General features: G+C 37.2%; 1 protein-coding gene across 3 annotated transcripts in view; it reads right to left on the minus strand.

Annotated features, from left to right (window-relative positions):
- PLPP1 (phospholipid phosphatase 1) overlaps positions 1-16977 on the minus strand; it is a 163034-nt gene that overhangs the window by 60271 nt on the left and 85786 nt on the right. For 2 of the 3 annotated variants that reach the window (XM_004380470.2, XM_023734979.1), the window contains exons 2-3: positions 6104-6255; positions 922-1202 (exon numbers count right to left, since the gene is read on the minus strand). In XM_004380470.2, the coding sequence (XP_004380527.1) occupies positions 922-1202; positions 6104-6255 (433 nt within the window). The remainder of the gene's footprint in view (positions 1-921; positions 1203-6103; positions 6256-16977) is intronic. The other variant, XM_004380469.2, reaches the window with a different exon arrangement.

The following is a 16977-nucleotide window of genomic DNA, read 5'->3' on the forward strand; positions in this document are numbered from 1 at the left end:
CATCTTTCTCCCACAGAGGAGCTGGTGGGTTCAAATTGCCAATCTTTTGGTTAGCAGCCAAAGGCTTAACCACTGTGCCACCACGGCTCCTTGGGAAATTGATAACTATCTTTAAATACACAGACATTAATCACATAGAAAAAGTAAGACTAACAATTCTGAGATTGAGATGAGGAATCAGCTCTGCTACTAATTTAGTGGCTTTACTTAATGTTACTGGGCCTCTGTTTCCTTGTCCATAAATTATAGGAGATGGACTAGATAACCTCCTTTTGGGTTCTAAACATTCTATTTCATGTGTAATAGTGCCCCAAAATGCAGACAGTAGCCCAGGGAGGTTGCTATAAGAAGGCAACCTGAGGACCTAGAGCTGCCAAGATATGAACGAAGTTATCTTACAAAAAATATACTCTAAGAATACTAAAGGGTCCAGCATGGTTGGACTAGATCAGCAGTCAGCAAACTATGACAACTGGGGCAGCTGTTTGCTGAAATAAAGTTTTACTGGAACATAGCCACACCCATTCATTTAAGTATTCTCTACGGCTGCTTTTCTGCTACGAGTGCAGAGTTGAATAGGTGTGAAAAAGACCATATGCTTCACAAAGCCTAAAATATTTACTATCTAAGCCCTTAAGAAAAAGTTTGCTGACCCCTGGGCTAAACGATCTGTAAGATCCATTTTAATTTTTTATTATACATGGGGATGACAAGAACTGCATTATAATTGTCTTAAACAGAGGGTAAGGATAAAATGGGAAAAAAAGAATGAGGAGAGAGAACAGGTCAAAATACATATTCTCAATTCACCTCTCTTACACTAGCTTCTCTAAGCTAGCAGGTGGCTTATCTTCTAGTCACCGAAACCTTCTATTACAAGAACACGCAAGATAAAAAAAGCATTAGCGATTTAACACTCACCTGCCTTCCTTAACTTTCTCTGCATTCCCTCTACATGTGTAGGTTTCAATGTAACCAGCACTGCAGTTGATTTTTAACCAATCTGGGTCACAAACATCCAAGAAGTGAGGCCGCAGTCTGCCTATTGAATATTTGGCAATGTCAGTCAGGGACTGACTAGCAGCTGCACCAAATAAAAAAGTTCCAATGGATTTGTAAATAGTGGCTATGTAGTTATTCCTGATAAAGGAACTGGAGTGCAAAAGGTTAAAGTAAACAGACAAGGTTTCTCCAAGAATCATCTGAAAAAGAAACAGAAATATAATTTGTTAAAGAAGGAACCAAGCACTTTAAACAAAGCAAAATAAAAGAGAAAAAGTAAATCACACACACAAAAAAAAGCTTGTCTTAAAATACCCTTTTTCCCCCCCTTTACAAACGGAGGGTCAACTTGAGATATTCTATTCTAAACCACAAAAAAAAAAGTGTCAGATCAACTGTGGATGCTGCTTATAGAACATGTAACATACAGCAGTTGGCTGAACCAAAATAATTTCAAAGTCTACCTGAAATAACAAGAATTTATTTCTTTTCTTGTATTCAAATAAACTGAGCCTTAGTAAGTGGACAGTGATATATTCTGGAGAACAAAAACACAAACATCCCCAATGAGAATATCCCTTATATAAGTACGTTTATCTGACAGTCTTCATTTTTTTCTCAAACATTCCTTTGAATCAAAGACATCCGTTGTGACAAAAAGGATAAAATCGTTTCAGGAAGTAAAAAATCTAATACAAATGCAGAGATCTAACGCTGATGCCAAAGGGTACAGAAGGCAGAGATGGGCTGACAGTGCCTACCAGTTCTGCCTTTCCAAGAGACCTTAAACCAGGGGTCCTTTGGCAAGTCTCATTAAAAGATCTGGTGCCTCCCCTTCCCCAAAAAAATGTTTCAAGGACTCTTTCCTCTTCATTTTTCACTGGCTTTTGCAAAACTGAAGTTAAATAAAGCCTTCTCATAAACAACTGTTTTGTGAACTTTCCCAGATTCTAGTTGTGTGTGTGTGTGTGTGTGTGTGTGTGTGTGCGCGCGCGCGCCTACGCTCTGGAGGAAGGGGATGGAAAGTAGTTTTTTAATTGCAATGTCACTAATAATACAAAGATCTTTCAAGAGGAAAAAGGAATTTAAGGATCTTTTCAAAGAAATGGTTACAAACAATAAATTAATTTATCTAGACCACACTAGTGTAATGAGTTTAAAGGCATAAAAAGTTTCCAAATGCTTTTTAAGTTCACAGACCAATATCCTGAGAAATTCAAAGAATACTGAACTGTAAAAAAATTACATTTGATAATAATAAATAAGCAATACTCTAGCTACTTGAGACCAAAATAAATAAAGAATGGTCTGCTTGTTAATTTGTGTTGGGGAGGGGAGAGAAGATACATAAGCAATGAGCTTTCACTTAGATACATACTAGTTTCTCTGTTTCCTCTTAAATTTACATAAACAATTTTACAAAGCATTTAAACATTTCCATTTAGTGAGCATTAACTGTGAAATAAATTAAAGGTGAAATAAATGGTTGCCTCCTAAAATGGATTTCAACAAGAACCTGATACCATAAATTCTTTCCCCATCTGGCTAAATGGCTCCTAGAATTCCATAATTAGAATGTTACAACTTTGACAACTAGACTGTGAACTCTACAAAAGTGAAGATGATTTCTTAATTGTTGAACAGAAAGCTGATCAATCACACTGACCTAAAATAGAACAGGTGGTCAATAAATTTTAATTGAAGGTGTTCCCTTTGGGTAAGAGGCAAATACCTTTACACATATTAAGACTCATGGAAATATAGTCCTCAATGTAATCCTTAATATAAATGAATTAACCAGATCCTTTTCTGGGGATAGGTCTTACAGAAGGGGAAAATCATATGTATTTCTAGGGATGCCAATCTTCTGCAATTTGCATATGGCTAGTGTACCCTTTCCCATGGCCTCAAATGACCTTGTATTGAAGTATACATTGACTCAAGCCGTTAAAGTGGTCCAGTAACTTCCTTGATAGACTGGTAGCCAGAGATGATTTCTCTAATATTTCATTATGGAGGTGACCTTTGATAATTAAAAACCACGCATATTAATCAACCACAATTTTAGCAGTTGAAACTTCCACATCTCAGGTGTTCTTGTTTAACCACTCTACCACTTTCCAGAAACAGCTACTGATCTTTGTGATTATTCCTAGTCATAATCATCATTGTTTAGAGCCACCTAAACACTGGTTCTTGCCACTGATGGCAGGAAGTCAGCAGGACAGGTACATTCAGAGCATTGGGCACAAGTTAAAGGCTGATCCACAGAAGTAGTGTAAGGCAGAAACCTAGCCTTCAATACTTGGGGGAGGGAGGGTTATCTAAAGCTGACAAGTGCCAGATCAATTTATGACATTTTTTTAATTATGTGCTCCCTCTTTATTCAGACTAATTGACAATAAGGAAGTTCTAAATCATTTCTTCCATATTAAATGTAAAGATGTGTCTGTGCATTTGACTTTATGAGACAACCATATCCTTTTGTTACATTTTAATACCTTATCCTGCCCTTTGGGCCATTTATGCCAATTCTCAGCTTTTGGTGAAGTCCACATCTAAGCCAACTTGGCCTAATCCTAGAACTGAAATGAGTGTGTTACTTTATGTACATAGATCCTAAGGATATACTAAATTAATAGAGAACTAAAGAGAACATTTGGGGGAATAAAACAGAATACTTATGAAGATCCAAAGCTAATAATCATCTAAATCAGTATAGTTCAACATTTTTAAACCTGTGCCTCTGTAATATTCTCACTATCTCCTTTACATCTCCACCAGCCAAGATGGTTTCGTAAGTCTCCTCACTGTCCCATAGTTACATGTCCTCCACTCAGAGACCATCTTCCCCTCAAAAATACTTTCAAATCACTGCTGCATTTCCACATCATTCACTTCCTCCTAAATATCTCGAATAAACTCCATTCCCTTTATTCTACTGAAATCTTTCTCAAAAATCAAAACTATCACATCAAATCCAACAGATTATCAACCATCATTTACTTTAACTTTTTGGTCGTGGTTGACATCAATGAGCATTTTCTCTTTACTAAAATTCTCCCCTGGCTTCTGAGAAATTTTATTAATCCAGGTTCTCTACCAGTCTCCCTCAATCAAGCGTATTTTGTGGATCATTAGCATGACATGTCAAAGGCCTGGTGTGAAGTTTGATTTTTTAAGAAATAATTTTCTTTCTAGTAAATAAAATTAAATGTACACAAGTCTAACCGAGTACTGCCTAAAATAAGCCAAATTAATGAATAAACTGGAATTATTTTAAATTAGTACATAAAATCACTTCCCTAAGCAGGGTTTGTTAATACTGTTGATACAAAAATACTACTTTTACAGCACCTTTTAACAGTTCTTTTTTAGGAAACCTACACTCTTTTTATTTTCCCTTTTATTAAATGTAAAGATAACCTCTCTCACAGACTATGTTTAAATAGTCAAAAATTCCAAACAAATGAAATCTAATTAATGAGTCTTAGTAAATATGTCTTTCGTCAGGCCCCCTTTGTCTGGCTGTGTAAGCTGTGCACACCCACACTGTGCCCAGCCATCACACCCCGCTCTGCTGCAGCCCTGCCTTCCGAAGGGGGTTTCTGTAGTTACGTTTGTGCAGCATCCTTTTTACCAGACACAAAGAAAAGCAGAACTGAAAGACAAGTGTATTCTAGCAGTGTTTACTTCAGCACTTAAATCTTGTCTGAAATCAGCCACTATTTGCAACTAAGAGTCCTAATAAAAATTTTACATTTAAATAGTTGGCAATCCCTCAGAAACACATATACTTAAAAAAAAAAAAAAAAAAAAAAAAAACTCTCTCCTTAATCAAAGAACCACGGACTTGGCTTTCTTTCTTTTAGTAGTAAAAATTCAGTGTGAAGATATGTCTAAATTAAAGGGATCCATTGTTTTTTAAAAACCTCACCATACTGTAGGCCAATCACCAACTTCACTGTGTAATTACATACTACCTAGTTTCACTCATGCAAACACATACCGAGCACCCTATGACATGCCAGCCTCCATTCCCGGCAGTGAGGATACCAAGATGAACCAGACACCCTGTCTGCCTTCAAGAAGCTCACAATTTTGTGAAACAAGCATCTGTATAGCGGTGGGTTTCTTTTATTAATTATGCACCCTGAATTATGAGTTGATTTTCCCTGCTAATGAGACACTGTGATTATTCTTGAGTAAGACATTAAATTTTCTAAATTAGGAAGTTTTTTTTTTTTTTAAATAAACTCCAAAAGTAGACAAGATATATATACTGTTACCTTGTTGGCCTATCTCCTGGATAGAACCATATTTTCTACTTTTAACTAACATAAATCTTGTTTCTAAAGTTACCAATCACAGAGCACAAAACTGTTGAATTAAATCGTAGAATTTCTGGGCCAAGAGATTATAAAGATAATCCATCTAGTCCAACCACTGAAGTCTTCACCCTAAAGCCACGTCCTCTAAACATTCCCACCTGAAATACTGAAAACACCAGTTATTATTGTGGTTCAAGACTCAGTCTTAACTTCAATATTAGTAAAAATTCTTTTGTGTTCACTGCTAATTATGTATAGGACTGTGGCTTTTCCCTCCTGTTTATGGCATTAACTGTAAATACTTTAAAGTAACCATGGATTAAATGAAGTTTTAACATTAGTTAGCAATTTTTTATTTTCTAGAATCCAGTGACTAAAAAGACCTGGCCCATACACACAGATACAATGAATTCTTATAAAATAACATCCTAGGTATAAAGTATGCTACAAAATAAACTGATATAATATTCACCTATCTATTGCACAACTACTGAAACAATAGTATTAGAGCTCTAAAAGTCACAGTGACATAGAAAATTTAGCATAAAACCTACATGTATTCAATAAAGTTCTTCTGATATACATTGTTATTCGTTTGGCCACACTTAAAATAGCTGAGATTATCTTGATCAAATTAACACCTTTAATAAAAGGCTTAAAAAAAACTACATACTGTTTTGCAAGGTTATACATTTAATCATTAGCAGCGTAACAAAAAATGAAACCAATTGCCCAAAATTGATAAACTTGGAAAAGTGGATTTAACTTACAACAATAATACTGAATGGAATGATTATTCCACCTAATAACGCATAAGGTATGGTGTCTTCTTTGTAAGGGTACTTGATGGACTCATCATTACAGAATATTCCTCGATGGAAGGGGGTATGCCTTGAAGTAAGAATTGCAAAAGGCAATCCAGCTAGTAAAAGGAATAAATGAAAATATCATTAAAAAGAAATATCAAAACTAATTAATGGCAATAATTATCCCAGAGATGGTATTTAAAAATGCATTTGCCATGGAAATACCTGAGCACATGTAAAAAGGAAATGCAGCAATGCATGCAACAGTAAGTTAGAAAGATTTCAGTTTAGGGTAAAGATATTTTTTCTACAGGAAACAAAGCTTCCAAGTCTTCTATGAACCAATTTAACCAAGAGCATCCTCTTCTCTTTGTTTCTGTTCAAATACACTAAACAGATTTTGGAAAAAATCTCTTCTCTTGCTCTTATTGTTATTTAACCACAAGGTTTTTAACACTGTTTCCAAGACAATTTGTCACTGACTTTGTTTCCAAAAGAAAAATATTTTGACACTCCCCATTTTGTCTCTACATTACGACCACATTTGGACAGGTCATGGTCACTGGCTAAGCTATCAGAGTACGTAATACAGCTTTATCCACTAATTTCTGTACTGTCTACAGCAGCTTTAGAGCTGCTGGGAAAAGCAGTGTAAATTTAAAGGAAGTTTCTTAAGATGAACAACAGAGTCAAGCACAAGAGCTCTTAACAGACAGCTGGCTCTCTATGTTTTCATCTTTAACATTTCCCTAAAGATCATCTCTCACACTCACCTCCTAAAATGCCTAAATGTGCACTTTAAGAATTCAATTCTCCTTTACTTCAGTGAACTTGGTATGTTGCTTAATACTGTAGCATAATGACTAGTACCTCTTTTTAAAGAGATACAGATTAGCAGAAGCCCCCAACACAAAGTATGCTTTAAGACTTATCCAGAATGAAAGGCTCTCTCCCTAAGGGAGTCGTTCTCCTGGAAGCAACAATGCAACCAGTAAGCTAACATACTCACCATAAATTCCTGAGTTATCTTTCCTTGAAGCACCAACTCGTGATGACCATTTATAGTTCTCATTAACTCCACTAAAGCCCTAAAGGCTGACGAACAACCAAGCTTCTGACACTCTGCCTGAGTGTGTGTACAACAAACATTGAAAATTATTCAATCTACAAGTGCCAAATGAAAAGCACATGAAGTCACATTTCTTTCATTTCTAGTTCTTTCATTTGTCTTGCTGTTTTTCATTTAGATCCTGAATGCATGGGCCAAAGTTTATTTATGTGTTCTAGTCAATTTGCCAATAGCTGCCATTCCTTAAAAGTCTTTAAGACACTCACATGGTTCTCAAAGCCATACTTCCAGTGAATACTATACTTAAAAAAAAAAAAAAAAAAAATTGAACTAGAAATGTCCATCAACAGATGAATAAATAAACAAAATGTGGTATATCCATACAAGAAGCCCTGGTGGCGCAGTGGTTAAGCTCTTGGCTGCTAACCAAAAGGCTGGCGGTTCAAACCCACCAGCTGCTCCAAAGGAGAAAGATGTGGCAGTCTGCTTCTGTAAAGATTACAAGCCTTGGAACCCTATGGGGTAGTTCTAATCTGTATTATAGGGTTGCTATGAGTTGGAATTGACTCAATGGCAACAGGTTTTGGTTTATATCCATACAATGCAATATTATTTAGTGACAGAGAAGTTCTTATACATGTTACTTCATGGATGAATCTTGAAAACATTATGCTGAGTGAAGTAAGTCAGACACAAAAGGGCAAATATTGTATGATCCTACTTATATTAAATATCAAGGAGCCCTGGTGGCGCAATGGTGAACGCAGCTGGCTGCTAGCCAAAAGGTCAATAATTCAAATCCACCAGCGGCTCCTTCGGAGAAAGATGTGGCAGTCTACTTCCATCAAGATTTACAGCCTTGGAAACCCTATGGGACAGTTCTACTCTGTCTATAGGGTCGCTAATGAGTTGGAATCAACTCAACGGCAACAGGATATTAAATATCTAGAACAGGCAAATCACAGAGACCAAAGCTTATTAGTGATTACTGGGGGCAGGTGGGAGGGATAAGGGGAAGTTAACTGCTTAAGGGGCACTGAGTTTCTGTTAAGAGTGATGAAAAATTTTGAAATGGATAGTGGTGATGGTTGTACAACATGGTGAACGTCATTAATGTCACTGAATTGTACATGTAAAAATGGTTGAAATAGCAAATGTTTTGATACATACTTTTTATCACAATAAATAATAATAATAAAGAGAACTGTTTCATAAATAGCACTGCAAACAAGCTGTTACCTCCAGCTCATGCTTTCTGTACCCTTACGTTTAGATTACAGAGGGTCAGGGAAAAACACTATTTCCTTGAAGGGGGGACAGGGAGTGTTACGGATTGAACTGTGTTCCCCCCCAAAATATGTGTTGTAAATCCTAGCCTCTATGCCTGTGATTATAAGCCCATTCGGGAATGTGCTGTCTGTCATGTTAATGAGACAAGATTAGTGTAGGGTGCATCTTGAGTCAATCTCTTTTGAGATATGAGAGATTAAATGCAAGATGGCAAGCAGAGATGGGGAAAGACACATGCCAAGCCACATGAAGATCGTCCAGGAGCAGAAACTCAGAAGAAACAAGGACATTCCTCCAGAGCTGACAGAGACAAAAAGCCTTCCCCTAAAGCTGGCACCCTCAATTTGGACTTTTAGCCTCCTAAACTATGAGAAAATAAATTTCTGTTAAAGCCATCCACTTGTGGCATTTCTGTTACAGCAGCATTAGATAACTAAGACAGGGAGTATACACAAGTATAAAGAAGAATGAACAACAACAACAAAACTATACTACAGCTGACTTTGCTAACGGACATTTAAAAGCCAAATCAAACCTGCTGTCGTCAAGTCAATTCCAGTCACAGAGACGCTATAGTACCTCTTATATCTGAGTTCAGAATATCCTCTAATTCACCAAATTGTCTGCACTCAGAGGAATGGGGTAAGTACCTCAGCCTTCAATACAAATGCCACTATTGCAGCACAGTTTCAAAAGAATGGGCACAAGCCTTTTGCACTTAGCAGCACACACTGTGGCAGTAAATACTCAGAGCTATGATTTTATACTTGTTGCCTGCCCTGTACAATAACTAAATGCTTAACCTTCAGCCAATAACCACACTCTAACCCAATGACCAAATTTATTTTGTATTTACAAATAACCACTACTTCTAAAAGTCACTGTTTAGTAAGAATGCTATACAAAATAATAGAAATTTTCAGTGTCTGCATTGCTTATTTCTGAATTGGTTGAATATTTCAAAGAGCATTTACTTCTTTTGGAAAAAGATAATTTATTATTACAGAAATTAAATTCATATATAATACAACTAGTGTCCAAAACTCACTGGGCTTTGTGACCTTATCCTCAGGGAAGTGTATAATACTAGACCCAAATACATTGAAAAATGTTATAAACGTGCATATTCATTAAATTAATGTTTGCTTTTTGTTTCCTTTGACCACAAAAACCACGTTAAAAATTACTCTTAGATTTAGGGTGGAAAAAGTCGATGGGTACTTTTTAGGATTGACAGGAAGCAAAATAAAATCACATCTGAGTATAATTATTATTTTTTCATTAAAGTTATCTTTTCATTAAAAAAAAGGACTATTCAAGTTGGCAAATGTAAGTGATTCCGCTGTGCAATGAATTTCACCAGGTGCTATCTATCAGGAATTCAAAGTTGAATAAGGATCGGTACATAATTATATTATAGGAGAGAATAAACAGAAATACAAAGAGCTAGGAAGGTTTAAAAGAGAAGGAGAGCTCGTGAGGCTTTAAGTAGTGATAGCCAGTAAGCTGTGAGTTATCCACGTCAGAATCTCAAGGAGACCAGGTCTGGGACAGAGATAGAAGTTTGGGGCTCTAAAGAGTCTCTGAAGCCACAGAAATTAAGGAAAGTGTGCAAGATGGATATGAAGTGAAAAGAAGGTAGAGGGTGAGGCACAGAGGAACAACAATATTAAAGTGATGAAGAGAATGAAGACCTACTAAGGGTAAGAGGTCAGAAAGAGTAGTGTCACTGAAGCCAAGTGAGAAGAAGAGAGCATTTCTGGAGGTGGAGATTGTTGTGTCCAATGGGTTTTCAACTGTCACACTTGGTACAAGTGATTTTAATAGGGACAAAGAGGTAGAAGAGGTTTTAGTACGGAATAAGAAAATAAGCATGAATTTTCCACAAATGCATACTATTCTTTTAAGAAGCTTGAGTGAAAAAAGAAGAGACTGTGTCACAAAATGCCTTAGAAAAATGTTTCAAATAGTCAATATTCATGATCCCTCATTCAGGCCCATGAGATGTACTATATCAATGTCATTGCCCAATGCTATTTCATTTTCACTGATTATCTAGACCCTGAAGAGGACAGGATGGAAAGCAGACCATACTATGGGTTGTTCACTGACCTACTTGAGCCTCAAAAAGATGAGCTGGTCCAGATTCTTGTTCCGGAAATTTTGGAATTGGAACAAAGACTGAATCAGTCAGAGCTCCCAAACGGCACTGGGCCATGCACAAGAAAGACTGAAGAAACAGCTGAAAATGAAGCAGGCATACAGGGAAAGAAGTGACTAGTATGACCCCTGAGACAGACATGGAGAAGGCAGCCTTGGTTACCCTTTGTAGATCTTGCTGCTTTGGGGTTCTTAGAGTAGTTGTATACTTTCAACAAATTCCAATATTAAGCTAGTTAGAAACGGTTTCTACTCCTTGCAACCAAGAGAGCCATAACTGAAACATTCATAAGTTAACCATTCCTCATACAACAGAACACTATTCAGTAACAAAAACGGACAAAATAATCATGTAGATTATTTTTAATTTTCTGATTACCCTTACATACTGCTATAATGAACATATCTAAATATAAATCCTTATTTATACTCCTAATTATTTCCTTAGGATTTATTTCTTTATGTGGATTTACAGGCCAAAGGATAACAACTTTAAGGTCCTTCCCAAACTGCCTGAAAGGTTATTTTACACCACCGATTTACTCCACAAGCCGAAGTACAAAAGTGCAGAGAAATCCAAAAATTTAGGTAGAGATATTTGATGTACCTATAGATTTCAAGGCAAAAGTGAAAGGGTTCTATCTGCTCTTCTATGAATTCATATCACTCTTCTTTTTACCTGAAAGATTACATCTCTAAAATAATCCCCTTTCATCATTTGCCAAACGTTTAATATATAAACAATGTTTAACATTTCAGCTAACAAAACTAATTTTTATTCTTTTACAACATTATGAGGCATAATTTACATATCATAAAATTCATACACTCTAGGTATACAATTCAGTGATTTTCGAAAATTACAGAATTGTGCAACCATCACCACAAAGCAAGTTTTAGAGCATTTCTATCACTCCAAAAACTCCCTCGAGCCCACTTGCAGTCAATCCTTGCATCCATGCCAATCCCATACAACCACTGCTTTCTGTCTCTATAAAGATTTGCCTTTTCTATACATTTTATATAAGTGGAATCATACAATATGTAGTCTTTTGTACGTGGCTTTTCATTTAGGATAATGTTTCTGAGGTTCATCCATGTTGTAGCACACATTTTGTCCTTTTTCATAACTGAATAGTGTTCTATTGTATGTATGTATCACATTTTGTTTATCCATTAACCAGTCAATGAAAATTTGGATTGTTTCCAGTTTGGGGCTATTACGACTAATGCTAGTATGAATATTCATGTACAAGTCTTTGTGTAGACATATGTTTTCATTTCTGATGGGTAGATTCCTAGAAGTGGAACTGCTGGGTCATATGGTTAAGTTTATGTTTAACTTTTTAAGAAATTGCCAAACTGTTTTCCAAAGTGGCTGCACCATTTTACATTTCCAGACTCTCCCTTCTAATATGTCCATGTGGTTAAATCATAGTTAAGTGGTTTAAGAATCAGATTCTCTGCATAGTAAACTCATACTCACCCACATAAATGCAGCCTTCTATCTTCTATCACTGAATATTTATAATGGTTCAAAAGACAGCATGTGATATGGTAACTCATCACTTCCACAAACTAAATAACACAAGAACATTTCTCCATCCTTTACCAGAGATAGGAAAAGATAACATAAGAACATAGTCACACCACATCTTCCTTAACTTCCTTCCTCTTGCACAAATACTCAGAATCTTGGAACCATAATATAAATACTGACAAAACTGTTTTAGAAAGATTGGTGGCTGGGTGTCCAGCATAACTGACAAACTGTGCTTCAAAAAGTCTTTTACATGTGAAAAGAACTCTTCTAATAACAGTAAAAATTACCCGAATGTCTCTACAAAATAATGTTTTTAAGGTTTATCTGTGTTGTAACATCTGTCGATATTTTGTTCCTTTTTAATGCTGAATACAATTCCACTTATGAGAAAATATATTGTTTTGTTTACCTCATGACACCCAGTTCAGCTATCAGATGCCCAGGAGATAGTGGCATGGCAACTCCAGAGCCCACAGTAGCAAATCATTAAGGGTCACTTGTCTCAGGGATACCAGCAGCAGAAAATAGCCTGAGAAATCCTGACACACAGATACCAGACATCTCAAGATTTCTTGAGGTCAGGTACCACCTCCATAACCTGGAAGACAAAATGATCCCATCGGCTAACCGAAAGAACCCATCAAACAGAGGCTGATGCCCATGTGTGAAATACCTCAGGGATCACACTCTTCTCTTAATACTTGAACAAGAAGGACAGGAGTGTGGATAGAGGCTAAAAGCGCAAAGAACCCAAAGATACAGGCTGAACTATACAATAATGGATCTACTATTATTTTGCCACCTAGCCGTATCCCTAGGCTAAACAGATAGATACGTGAGGTGGCTGTGTATTTACTCTACCTTCTCTATTAGGTCAGTTGAAAATCTATCTTTGTTTATTTACCAGCGGAGAAAATTCCAAGTAGGGAAGAGTAAAGTTTAAAAACATAAGGTGTTGAAAGATGCTAGTGAGTACCTGAAATGTAATCACATATAACAATACTAAAAAGAATATGTCAATAACTTCTTTCTTTCTCTTCGGCTTATATTTAAAAGAATGAATATGTGGTGACTATCTGAGAGAATCTTCAAATTACTCTGCCTAGTTCTTACAAGAACTAAAGTGCACTGAGATACATGTAGGTACATGGTAAAATGTAGTTCAGGAAACAGAGAGATGAATCAGAAATGAAAATAATTACTGAACTACACTGAAACACAAGAGCCAAGAGGACACTCAGAAATAAGATCACAAGTACTGAATATATGAAGGAGAAACCCAGACTACCGTGCTCCTTTATTACTTAAAGCATGAGTTTATTTCTTTTGCTGTAAACAAAAGCAGTTACCTTATATACTCTCATGTTACACAGACTGCTTATCTAGAGTGTTACTCCATTAATATTAATCTTCACTGAAGGCAGGGTTTTAAACACTTGAAAAATAATTCTTTTCAGATCTACCCAGCAAATCATAACTAAAATAACATTTTTCTATTTGTAAACTCTGTGACCATATCTTAAAGGAAAACCTTTGAAATAGTTTAATATTAAGTATACATAGAACACAATTCGGTATACAGACCGAAAGATAGAAGAACTCTATCAATAATAGAAGACTTTAGAATTCACAAAACTTAAGGAAGATGTAAAAATAATTGTTATTTTTGTCAACGTTTACGAGCATTTCATTATGAAAGCTCATAGTAGAGAAAGTAGGATCTCAAAGTCCTGAGTGCCGTTTCTTTGATAAAGAAGCAATAGTTCAATCCAATCAACAACTGAGTTTCTACTCTACATAGGGCACTAGTGAGGGGAGTCGGGCAGGTACAGCACAGGTTTTACAGTGGTAAAATTCTGGATTTATTCTGAAAGTAGAATCAGCAAGATATGCTTAAGAACTGACTGGATATTAGCGTGAGAAGAGCCATCAACAATGACCCCAAGCTTTTATGCCACAGTAATGAGAAGTTTAAAGTTGCCATTAACTGAGATGGGGAAGACTGGAGATGGAGAAGACAAACTTAGTTGGGTAAAAGAAAAAAATACCTACCAACCTCAGAGAGTTGTTATGAGGATAAAGAGAATCTATAACACATCTAGCACAGTACTTCATACATAATACACAATAAATAACAACAAACACAGCCTTCTGCTCACCATATATACACAAAAATTCTAAACCGAACAATGAGCACCCATATCATAGTATTTTCAAGTGGCATAAAATCAGTGCCTTCCTAGCTGCTCTTTCCATCTCCTTGCCCAATGATTTTCTTATCGAGTCCCATGGAAAAGAGTTATTCTCCACACTGGAAAGAAGTATTCTCCTGACAAAATTAAACAAAGGTATATTCCACCAAGTTACAGAAAAATTAATTTGACAGAAATCTAATTTTTCTCTCAAATTTTGATAGCTTCTAAAAGGATGTTTTCAGGTATGTCAGACGATTAACACTCAAGTATAAGACTGTATCTGATTTAACATATGCATATATTTAACTAAACAAGTTACTTCATTGTGCTTCAAAACTCCCATACAGTCAGGTCTCTGTATCCACGAGTTCTGCATGAATTCAACCAACTGCAGATCAAAAATATATGGAAAAAAGAAAGTTCCACAAAGCAAAACAACACAGTGTAACAACTATTTACACATCATTTACATTAGGCATTGTAAGTAAAGCTAGAGATGATTTAAAGTATACAGGATGATGTGCATAGGTTAAATGCAAATACTATGCCATTTTATACACGGAACTTGAGCATTCGTGGATTTTGGTATCTACAAGGGGACGCTGGAACCGATCCTCCAGGAATACCGAGGGACGACTGTATAACCTTCTACTGAGAAAATCGCGTCATTCCTAGACACTCTCCCCATTCTTATTGTCCTAACAGTGACCTCCTGTTTATTCTCCCCACTCCTAAATATAACACAATCCAGAATTAGATGTTTCTTCTCCCATAAGGAGCCCTCTAAGCCAAGAAAGCTAATGCAAGGGCATCTGATTAAGAAGACTCCTCACAGATGCTGCCTACTCGTGGTGCCATAAAGGCAGCAAACTGAGAACTTCCTTCTGAAAGTAGGTTGCTTTAATACCATGCTCCCAGTTGGGGCTGACTATTCAGAGTCCAAACACAGATACACAAACAAAAAGTTTTCTTCCTACAAATAAGACGGAATTCCATTTTTTGTCACTTTGGAAAAATGAATTCAAGATACACCAGAAAACTGCAATTCATAAGACCCTATCTCATTATCATTATAAACATGAAAGCTTAAAGATAACTGACAAAAATGCTGATGAGTTTTTTTTTTTTTTTTAATATAAAGATGGAGCCCAGAGACTTCCGGCAAAATGGTGCTCTAGGCAGAAGCACCACACCATCCCTCCACAGCAAAGATAGGAAAAACTAAGCCAAACAGAGAAAACAACAATCCTGAAACCCTAAAACATCAAATGAAGAGATAATGAACTCAGCCAAGCACCAAATGGAGTGAGAAAACCGACACTGAATGGAGAGTGAGGAGAGATTCATGCAGAGGTCCCCTACCAGCTAACGCAGTGCGGATCTGCCATCTTGGACTCTTATCAGAGACCAGCAAACAGGGGGTACGAGAAAGCAGCTTCACGGAGCTTCCAGTGGGAGACAAAACAACAGGTAATTTGCAATATACGCTTTCCCACCCCCGACCCTTCTTCACCACCACTCGGCCTCCTCTGCTTCCCGCGGCCACAATCTCTTGTCCGGGAAACACCAGCTGCTTGGATTCCACACACCCAAACGGGCCGGCTCTCTGACTGCCATTTGTTGGCTGCTGGTGCTGCTTTCTTCCACTTCTTTTGATTTCTTCCTTACCTCTCACCACCTGCCCCCCACCTCCTTTCGCTCAAATACCTGGCTCTGTGAGCCATCTTTACTTCTTACTGAGGGGCTACAGAGCTCTGATAATTTGTGATATATGCTTTCCCACCCCCTACCCTTCTTCACCCACAATCGGCCCCCTTTGCTTCCTGCGGACACAGTCTCTTGTCCAATAAACACCGGCTGCTTGGATTCCACCAGCCCGCGCTATCTGGCTCTCTGAGTGCCATTTATTGGCTGCTGGTGTTGCTTTGTTTTTCTGCTTCTTGTGATTTCTTCCTTACCTCTCAGCACCTCCCCATCCTTTCGCTCAAATACCTGGCTCCGTGCGCCGTCTCTGCTTCTTCCTGGGGGGCTGTGGAGCTCCATTCGAGTGTGCAGCTGCTTCCCGGTCTGGGCTGCCATGCTGGTGGGATCCCGGGGCTTTTGTTCGTTTGTTTGTTTTGAGTTGTTTGTTTGTTTTCTTTTCCTTTTCTTGAGTTGGGAGCCCTTTCTGGCAAGGCAGTGCTACATGGCAAGGAGACTGCCTCCTCGGCTTGCACAGAAATGCAGAGCGAACCCTAAGGGCATTTCCTTTTTTGTTGTTTTTTTTTTTTTTTTCTTTTTTTCCTCTTTCTGTGGGGGCTTTTCTTGTTCTTTTTTGTTTTTTAATTTGTTTTGTTTATTTCTCCCTCTTTTTCCCTTTTTCTCTTTCATCATTACTCAGTTTCTCGTCTCCCTATATCTTCCTTCTCTTTCTCCTCCCTGAATACCTGGCGTTATATACCTCTATGCCTTCTAGCCAGGCTGTACTGTAACACCTGAGAGAGACTTCCCCAGACCTCATAGCTGCACCGGTGGGATCCCTGGGAACTTTGCGGTTCTTTAACCTTTCCAATTTTTATTCATTCATTCTTTTCTTTTCTTC

The sequence above is a fragment of the Trichechus manatus genome, unplaced genomic scaffold, assembly GCF_000243295.1.
Source record: "Trichechus manatus latirostris isolate Lorelei unplaced genomic scaffold, TriManLat1.0 scaffold00074, whole genome shotgun sequence".
In the NCBI taxonomy this organism is placed as follows: domain Eukaryota; kingdom Metazoa; phylum Chordata; class Mammalia; order Sirenia; family Trichechidae; genus Trichechus; species Trichechus manatus.